This window comes from Hermetia illucens, chromosome 6 (assembly GCF_905115235.1).
Source record: "Hermetia illucens chromosome 6, iHerIll2.2.curated.20191125, whole genome shotgun sequence".
NCBI lineage: Eukaryota > Metazoa > Arthropoda > Insecta > Diptera > Stratiomyidae > Hermetia > Hermetia illucens.
This window is the reverse complement of record NC_051854.1, coordinates 20,090,466-20,100,722: the sequence shown is the minus strand read 5'-3', so window position 1 is coordinate 20,100,722 and position 10,257 is coordinate 20,090,466. Positions and strand designations below refer to the sequence as shown.

The 10,257-nt window shown below is 42.3% G+C and overlaps 1 protein-coding gene across 1 annotated transcript; it reads left to right on the top strand.

The window, feature by feature from the left end:
* The first annotated feature begins 4,679 nt into the window (after positions 1–4,679).
* On the top strand, positions 4,680–5,447 carry LOC119659022 (serine/arginine-rich splicing factor 3-like). Its single transcript, XM_038066915.1, has one exon. It carries the CDS (start codon positions 4,680–4,682, stop codon positions 5,445–5,447), a length of 768 nt encoding a protein of 255 aa, XP_037922843.1.
* Positions 5,448–10,257: the final 4,810 nt, after the last annotated feature.

The window sequence follows — 10,257 nt, the reverse complement described above, 5'->3', positions numbered from 1 at the left end:
GCGCTCATATTTCAATTTGGACTGGCATATTGAGAAATTATCTTAAGATAAAAATCAATGTTGTAATAATATTCAAATTATTTCCTCTGAAATTCATTCTCAATTTCTAGATGTGTCATAAAGTGTATTGGATCTTGCGTACTTGCAACACGTGTGGGTTACTTTTTGATCAAGATTTTGTCAATTGAACGTAACAAGATCGATGACTTTCTTGGGTGCGGTGACATTAAAGCAATGTACAGTGATTTGAATTGGATTTCGTACAGTCAAACATCATCGAATGTATCATAAATACTCATCAACAATTTAGTGACTTTTAGAACTTTTTTGACCCCTCATTGGCAAAAAGGTCAAACGAGTCCAAACTTTCATAAAGAGAAAGGAGACTCTCAAGACATTTTGTAATTTGCATTAGTTCCAGATTCTATTTTAATGAGTTTTATCTTACATATTCTAGATTTTAATTTTCTTAAAGCAATTCCTATTTCTTTGGAACATTTTTTATATCGTTCGAAATTTGAAGGAGGCCTGCCCAGCATTGAAATTTCCCTCCGACACACTGTACTCTGCACCACACATTTCGATAGTCTCATGCCCTATATATAATTATATCAATCGCATTGTGATCTAGTGCATTAAGCAAATTGCATAATAGGATTTTGAAAAATTTTCGGGTATTATTACCTGTGGTGTATGGGGCTTACATATAAGGTCTTGTAAGTGCACAAGATATCAATTCTACATATTTTCATGTTGACAAAGTAAAATAATAATAATAATGTCAAGTGTGCGTTGGGGAGTGCGAACAATAAATTTTATTGCCTGTAACTTTGGTATTTTCTTTGTTGCCGCATACTCGATGAATTTTTCAGGTGGGTGCCAGATTTTGCAGCTTGTGACATTGCGTAATACCCTTATTGTTGCAGCAAGGAGGTAAAATGAATAATGTGGGGCCAGGTTGCAGTTTATATGCAGAAAACTAGGAAATATCTGTCTAAATTCAACGTGCAAAATATAAATTTCTTGCAATTAGGTTTCATGTGCGGAATGTAACCAGTTATGAGGAATTTTCCACAGGAATTTAATTTATCTACTGCATTTTGGCATTTCTTCAATGGATTTGAAGCAAAATTATATCATTCGGGTAATTGAAGGTAAGGAATCGTGTCAGCATATACATTATATAAAAATAGTGCGCACGAACTCCCCTTCGGACAACACCTTGTCGTGGTGGATGAGCTTGTGGTAGTTTACTACTACACTAAGGGTGCTCAAAAACACATGAAGGTGGAAACGAAGGATTGTAACTCTCCAAGTGGTAAGAAGTCACAGAATTCACTCGCGACTCTGAGAAATCAAGTCGTGGCCGAGGCACGGATTTTGGAGGCCTCACCTAATTCACGTTCCCCCACGGAGAAATCTGTGGAAGAAATGCTCTCCACTTTAGTGGAAAACCTACATCCGGTGTCTTCGGCGCGGTCAGCTAAAAAGGATAGTAGAGCAACTCCCTTAATGAGAGGAACTGGAAATCTGACTATGGTCGGCTTGTCGGTGACACTGTTGCCTAACTCTTCTAAAATACAGGGGAGGAACAGATCCATGCAGTCCGGACTCCGTGAACCTGGAAGGGCTTCTAGTCGCCGTCAACGGAAGGCACTGTGAAAGAAGGGGAAGTTTCTTAGGAATGAGGACATGGACGTGGGTACACCACCAAGTGTGGCGATATCCAGAGAAATCGGACGCAATAAAGCGGAACTTTCGCCAGAAGGTGAGGACAAGCTGCTAACCTCGGTGAAATCCATACTGAACGCAGCAGACTTCAGTTAGAGGCGGTTTTCATATTAGACTGCATTTATGGCTACCAACATAAGAGTTGGTTAAATCAACCCGCAGCATGCCAAAGGTTCCTCCTACCTACTGGCAGCAAAGCTGGCAGATTTGCCGGACTGTCCTTAAATATTTCTGGTTCAAGAGCCATGGGTTCATTTTAACAGAATCAGTGGTATTGGATCAGACAAGGGGATTAGGATCTTCTTCGATGAAAGATCCTCGAGATCAAAGGTCTGCGCTCTGATGTCAAAATTGTTAGAGACAACCATACTGAGATAATTCTGTTCCCAGGACCTTGTTGCGGTCAACTTGCAATACCAGGTTAATGGTAAGAGGAGAAACGTCATAGTTGCCTCTGCTTACTTACCCTATGATTCTTTGTGCCCTCCGCAAGAACTAAGGGATCTGATAGTGTATGAAGAATCAAGGGGCCTTGAACTTTTAATAGGTTGTTATGCGAACGCTCAGCATATTTGTTGGGGCAGTAGCAAATGCAATCCTAGAGGAGAGAAGCTGTTTGATTTTATCACTTCAGCTGGTCTGATGACCGTGAACGTAGGGTGCGCCCCTACGTTCATGGGGCCAAGAAGAAGTGAAGTAATTGACCTAACAATCTGCACTTCAAAGCTGTTTGAGTTGATTAGAAACTGGCGAGTGCTAGATGAAGTCTGACTCTCAAGATCATCGTTACTTAGAATTTAGTTCAACTATTGCAAATGAACAACCTGAAATACAAAGGCGGAATCCTAGTAAAATGGACTGGACGAAGTTCAGACTCTTTTAGAGCATACTGTGAGAAACTGGAAGGTGAAAGGGAAATTTTCGGGTTGTACAGAGTGCCTAATAAGGATTCGTCAGCCAAGTTGGACTCTCCTAGAAAACCGGATGATACTTTCACGAACTCCAGAGTTGAGTCTATTCATACTCTCTTAGAAGTACACCACCCGGGAGAACAGGTCTCAAAAATGGGAAGAAGAAAATTGGCACGAAGGTGTTGCAAGGGGTTGGAACACTGCGAGAGTAGTTGTTACCAATGAAAAGACGATAGCTAGTCCACCAATTCGATATCCCTAAAAGCTGTCTGGCGTCCTGGCCTACGCCATTGCTCCATCTTAGGCAGGGTCTGCCTCGTCTTCTTTTTCTACCATGGATAATGCCCTTATAGACTTTCCGGGCTGGATTATCCTCATCCATATGGATAAAGTGAAACACCCATCGTAACCTATTGAGCCGGATTTTATCGACAACCTGACGGTCATGGTATCGCTCATAGATTTCGTTGTTATGTAGGTTACGGAATCGTCCATCCTCATGCAGGGGGCAAAAAATTCTTCGGAGGATTCTTCTCTCGAACGCGGCCAAGAGTTCGCAATTTGTCTTGCTGTCTTGCCCAAGTCTCCGAGGAATATATTAGGACAGGTAAGATCATATTCTCGTACAGTAAGAGCGAAAGAGTTTTTGTATACTGAAATAGGCTCTGTTGGCTGCCAACAACCGTGCGCGGATTTCATCATCATAGCTTTTCGGCCCTAGATAGGAGAAATTATCAATTATCTCAATGTTGTAGTCTCCTATCTTTATTCTTCCCGTTTGACCAGTGTGGTTTGATGCTGTTGGTTGGTTTTCGATGCTGGCGTTGCCACCATGTACTTCGTCTTGATTTCATTAATGTGCAGCCGAAGATCTCGCGCCGCCTGCTCGATCTGGATAAAGGTAGTTTGTACGTCTCGGGTCGTTCTTCCCATGAGGAGGACTTAAAGAGGATCGTACCTATTGCATTTACATCAGCATGCCAGCTCACTTTCTCGAGGGCCAGGTTAAAGAGGACGTATGATAGGGCCCTTGTCTTAGATTTTTGTTGATGTCGAATGGTCTTGAGAATGGTCCTGCTGCTTTTATCTGTCATTGCACATTGGTCAGGGTCAGAATAGCCGGTCTTATTAATTTCGTCGGGATACCGAATTCTCTCATGCCCGTGAACAGTTTTACCTTGGCGCAGAGAGAAAGTCTGATCTGTTGCTGATTTGCCTGAAGTGAAGCCTCTTTGCTATGGGCCAATGATGTTTTGGACGCATGGTGCTATCCGACCTAGCAAGATAGTGGAGAATATCTTATATAATAGATGGTACTCAGCAACGTGATACCTCTATAATTGCTGCGCTGCATGCTATCTCTCTTTTTATGTATGAGACAGATAATGCCTCTTTGCCAATTGTCATGCATTGATTCGCTGTCCCGCACTTTAAGCACAAATTGATCTGCCACTTGGTGTATTTGGTCGCCTCCATATTTAACCAATTCGGGTGTAATTCCATCGGCTCTTGGTGACTTATGATTTTGAAGCCGATGAATTGTGTGTGTGTGGAATTTGTATGGTGCTTTGGCGTCGTATAGATAGTTTCCTGCCTACTTCAGGCTTGCCAAGACATGGCGGCAAAAGTCAGATATAAAATCGAACGCGACCACTCTTTCCGATAGGTGTTTGAGTCGTCTTTTGCTAGTACTGTATCTACCTGGGCAAATGCTTACAGTAAACTAGCACTAGCCGGCTGCTATCCCATGCTTCTTTTCCTCCGCATAAAATATGTCATTTTTCCTCACACGGTCCTTTTTGAAGTTAAAAGTAGCCATATCAGGAGAAGGAGAATAGACAATTATGGAATCCGGATGCGTTAATTACATCATGCTAAGGATACAAACTGCCATTAAGAATTTTAACTCCATCATACTTGAGCTCTGAGTATAAATACCTGGAGTGGTTATTTGAAGCTCAATTGAATTTATGAATTCAACCTTATCAAGGGATCGTTTGTAATTTGAGATAATTTAGTGAATCTGAAAGCGAAATTATGAGCGTAGTGCATATAACTGGTTTAGCTGACGAAGTTGAAAGAGATCATCTTCAAAGTATTTGCCGTCCTTATGGCGCCATTGTACAAATAAGACTTGGTAGAGGTGTACCAAAAGAAGGGTTCGTTGAATTTAAGGACCCAAAGTCGGCGGCTAACTTAGTAGCAGAACTGAACGGACAAGAAATGTGTGGCTATACTATTAAAACTGAATTGTGCAAACCAAGAACTGATACTTGCGGACGTCAAAGATCATCCAGAAGCGGTTTGAATAGAGATACAATCAAGCTTAGTAATCCGTTTAGAGGACCAAGACGAGAATTTGATGATGGAAGGAGATCTCCGAATTACAGGAGGGTGGATGCAAGCAAAGATCGCATTTCCACGAAACGTGATCGGTCTGAATCGAGGGCCCGTGTAGTTGACCAACGTAGCACTTACCAGAGCAGATATCGCTCTAAGAGGGATGAAGACTTTCGCCGAAGAGGCTTAATGCGAAACGATCGTTCTAAGACAAGTAGGCACCATTACAATTGGAGATCAACGAATCATTTGCATGAGGATAAGGAACGGAACATGAACAAGTATGGACGCTTCACCAGGCGGGATCGGTCTGAATCACCCCGTCGACAATATTCCTCGGTAGTTGTACAACCTACAAAACGGAGGCGAATCGATTCAACTGGATCAAGTTACGGTACCACGTTGAGTCAGCACTCTTCAGTCAGTAAGCTTGGTATGACACCAGATGGTGGAGACTGGGATTGATATGGACACTTAGTATATGCGCTCGAAATTTTTATAAAATAAAAACTATTCAATAAACTTCTGAATTGTGTGAATATTATTGTGTGACCTGGTTATGGGTCTTGATCGCTTGCCCTAAACACTGTTGGCACTGATGGAGGGAACAAGTGGTTCCTAAAATATCTGTGTTTGCAAAATAAAATTCAATACTAAGGAATAGGAAAAACAAGTTTTATTATTTCAAATAAATAATCCCTAGAAACACCATCTAATTACACTCAGAATGGCTTTTCTGCTCTTTCAAAATTTCTCCCAGATCATTACCTAAGCTGTCCGCTAATATTTCCGGCTAGATTCCTTAGGTCGGGATTAGCTTTGAACTCATACAGAAAAAGTATACGTTCTTGGCTCTTTTCCATCCTGTTTTTCCTTTCCATTCAAGCTACCCACTCCCACCCACTTCTCCGAAATCTTCTTGGAAAATTTGTAATATAAATTCAAAAAGGCAGGCGCATTACTCAAGTTTCGGTTAAGGTTCGCAAACAAGGGTTTGACAATTGTGTGCAGAAAAGAGAAAAATAGAATTCTTTTCGGACTCAACAAAATTCACAAGAATCTACAATCTGCTAAGTAACTATAAAAAAGTGGTGAGCTGCCTTTTTTCGCGGCTGACTGGTTGTATACAGTTTTCGTTACAATATGATCCTCCCACCCTAGCCGTAACACAATTTTTAGGGGTAGATGAAACTCCTGACCACTTAGTCAAACTTTTCAGTGAGTCAGACGAGTCCCTTTCGCTGGAAGTGCTACTGGTTCATATATTTTTTCTGAGGCTGAGCGGAAATGGCACCAAAATCCAGAGGACCCAGAAAGGGGATCTCATGTTTGAGTTGAAAAAATCCAGCGTGGTCAAAACTAACGGCTTTCGTAATCAAACTCGCTTGGGGAGAATGTCGCGGTTCGTTCCCAAAAACATGAGGTCTATATACAGTGCAAGGATCTCAATGAGGTAACATCCAGAGAAGAGATCTGCACTGCCTTGAAGCAACAATTCAAGTTGAAAGAATTCAGGGAAGAATCAATTGTGAACCTAAGAAAAGCTTAGGGCGGTACTCAAACGACCACCGACTGCCAGTGGAGTCAGCGCAGAAGTTGTTGGCCGTGGCAGAAGCTGGTGCTGCTGCCTAAGGCTGGCAAACCTCCAGGGCAACCGTCCTCCATAGACCCATATGTCTTCTAGACACTATGGGGAAAATGTTGGAGTAGGTTATTTATAATAGATTAGGAGTACGTTTTCTCCGTGGGTGTCCCACTGGGCTCTGTACTGGGCCTATTACTGTGGAACATCATGTATAATGATATGCTTAACCTTCCGGAGGAGGCCACGGCGGTGGGTTACGCCGATGATACATCACTGGTTGTGGTCGCAAGGCGTCTCGAGGATGCTGAGTTGTACTCAAGCGAAACAATCAGTGTTGTTAAGGGTTGATTAGATAGTGTTGGACTGGCATTCGCGGAGGAAAAGAAGCGGTTCTCATCACTAAGCGCCGTAAAAGAAATTACGCCCGCATTAGAATCGGGAATCGTATCATCACTTCCAAGTCGGCCATCCAATACTTGGGGGTGATGATAAACAGAAAACTCAATTTTAAGCTATAAAAATGCTCATTCAGCTCATATTACGCGGTTTTGAAATCAAATTACTAATTTAATCATGGTTTCCTCGCAGAATTTTAAATATTGTACTTATAAAGGTTTGCCTCCATCATATTTTGTATGTGGAATTCATCAAAGCCGTGTTCAACATGTGATATCGCTGTCGTCTAGATTCGAGACGATGCACCAGTAAAATAATATCTATCTAACACCGAATGGGATGGTTTTAGACTTTTGACGCTGCTGTGGAGCACATTGTCTTTGTAAAGAGGTGGAAATCCTCAAAAGACCCTGTTGTGGACATGCCTCCTGTGGAATTTTTCCACATTAAAAATGTCCTCGACTTCCCTCTGCCCAGGTATTACTTCACGGGATGGATATAACTTATTTTATCTTACGTTATATACATATCTCCTATCTATCCTTCCTTCTACCCGCGCCGTTCGTAACTGCGTCTTTTTACCTCTTCCGCTTTTCGCAATTTACCCTGGATCATTTTGATGATGAGATTGAATGCCTGCCAATCCTTCCATTCTCTGGGCGAAATTTTCTGGTGATAGCATTTCACTGAGTGTTCTCTCTACGTTCTTTCATCCTTGCGTTGATATTATATATGTTTGTCGTCTGCTTGGCCAAGATGTCAATATGCAATATTCCCGAGATCATCATCTAAGGCGGCTCTGAAGGCAGAAGGACAGCATAGAGTAAGACCGAGTTCACCACACAAGGCTATAAGCAATCTAAGTATTTCGCGGCGTTCCTATATTCGGCACCATTCTTGCTATAGCCACATTGTTAGTATATGCTTTTTGGCAAGTATATTCCACGCGCTGCTTGAAATTGAGCTTTGCATTTATCATTTACCAATTACCATCACTCAGAGATATTTGATGGCTTGGGAGTGATGATTATTCCAATTCTAATAGGAGCGTAATTTCTTTTATGCTAATGATGGGGAACGCTTCCATTTTTTCCTCCGCAAATGCCAGCCCAGCGCACCCTAACCACGTCTTAACAGCACTCATCCTTGACGGGCTTTTTATGTATTGGTGCACGGGAAAATTGCCGAGCTATAAAATAAGTGTCATAAGCTCCGAAATTCTGCACAGCGTTCAAACGACCGAGAGAGGGGGTTGTCCATTCTTCACCAATCCTCTATTCGGAAAATTAAAAGGCGCAAGGATCTGACTACATCTCGACCTAGGGTTCCACTTTCTGCTCGACGCATTCACCACTTGCTTAAGGAGAATATTTTTCTTTGTGCCTTGTTAGCTGCTGTTTGCACGGTATCCACTCTGTATGCTTGGAACAGATGGGAAAGTGCTCGGAAACTTTTTCAGGAGTATACATACCGAAGCAATAAATGCTGTGGGGACTCATACCTAAGGTACTTTGGTTCCACAACAAGGACGTGCACCATGGATGCTATCATCGAGGTCGTGGGGGTGGTTCACTGATCTGTACAACTGTTGATCTCAACGAGTAGTGGTCCTCGCAGCGCTTGATGTCAGAAGTGCTTTCAATTCCGTATGATGGGAAATTACGCTAGGTACAGTAGAAAATTCTTATCAAGTGCCAAGTTGCCCTTTAAGGATATTAAGATCCTTTCGTATCCTATACATACAATACTGAGACGAGAAGCTTCCCAAGTTTTGTCTGCCTATCATATTGCCTCAGAGCTGACTACAATGGTGATGGCGAAAGTGATCCTCGCTGCCTTCCTTGCCAAGCAACGTTAGTTCATCTAAAAGCGCAAGGGAGAGAAATGAGAGGAAGTGATTGTTAGTTAAAGCAAAAACGTGGTAGGATTGATTATTTCCTTACCAAGCTTCTAAGCAGGCTTGAATTAAAATCTCTTAGCACAAGGCTGGAAAGACATGATCGCCCGAATTTGTGTTTTGTGGATCACACCAATCACAACTTGTTTTTGTGGAAGTTGGAATGGGATTAATCAGCAACTTTACTAGGTGTATCCCTAATTAATTTCCGTTTTTTTGTGAATAAAACACATAATTCCAAAGGAACCCTAATAGTTATTTTATCGAAATATTTTTCATCGCTTTCTACACATTTTGTCCACCTTTCTGGTAATTTGTGAACACCACACCAGTAGAATTGACTGTTTTTGGAGAGAAACCACTTTCTGCAAATTTTCGTAGCAGTCAAAGCGCTTCTCAGAAAGTGCGTGGCCCAAAGAGGTGGTAACGATGGGGCCAGGTTTGGTGAGTAAGCCGTATGGTTAAGCACCTCCCGCTTAAGTTTTGCCAGCGTGTCGCGACCGACTTTCGACTTATGCGATGGTGCATTGTCGTGCAGCAAAATCACCTTCTTCTGGTTTTGTTGGTATTCTGGTTGGTTCTCCGCAATCGCTCGGTTCAAATCTTTCATCTGTTGTTTGTAACGAACGGCGTTCACAGTTTCACTAGGTTTCAGCAGTTCAAAGTAGATCACACCGGTCTGGTCGCACAACACACCCAGCATGACCTTCCGACCACAACGATTTGGTCGTGCCGTCGATATCGATGCTCCACCTGGACTCACCCACGATTTGTTGCGTTTAGGGTCCTCCAAGGTAATCCACTTTTCATCACCTGTAACAATACGATGGAGAAATCTCCATTTTTAAATTGTCGAAACCACGTTTCACATGTTCGAAGTGTTAATGCACGATCGCCATAAACTTCCACAAGTGCACAGTGGCTCTCGGGCACTTTTCTTCCTTGATTGAACATGAAAAGTAATGCATGGCGCATATGCTCGAAATTCGGTACGTACGCCGACATTTTTGATGCGCAACAAAAATTTGCTGGAGGGACTTTTTGGGGAAACTTCAACGCAGTTTAGACACTCAGACAAAAACTAAACAAAATGACAGGTATGTGCGACCAACAGCGACACAAAATATAGAACGCCTACTGTCGAAAAAAAACGGAAATTAATTAGGAGTACACCTGGTATGCGCACACAGAGGGATTTCTTCCAGATAGCATTGTCAAAGAGTTGCTTTGCTTTGCTGATAGTTGGAGTCATTTTCGGATCCTTCTTCCTCTATGGGTAGAACTGAATGGCAGGAGATTCTTTGAATTAACAAATTCCCCAATTTAACTTAAAGCCTCCCTAAAGGAGAACGGGAGGGTTTGCCCGGGTAAATGTGACAAACGATTCCAGGCTAGTT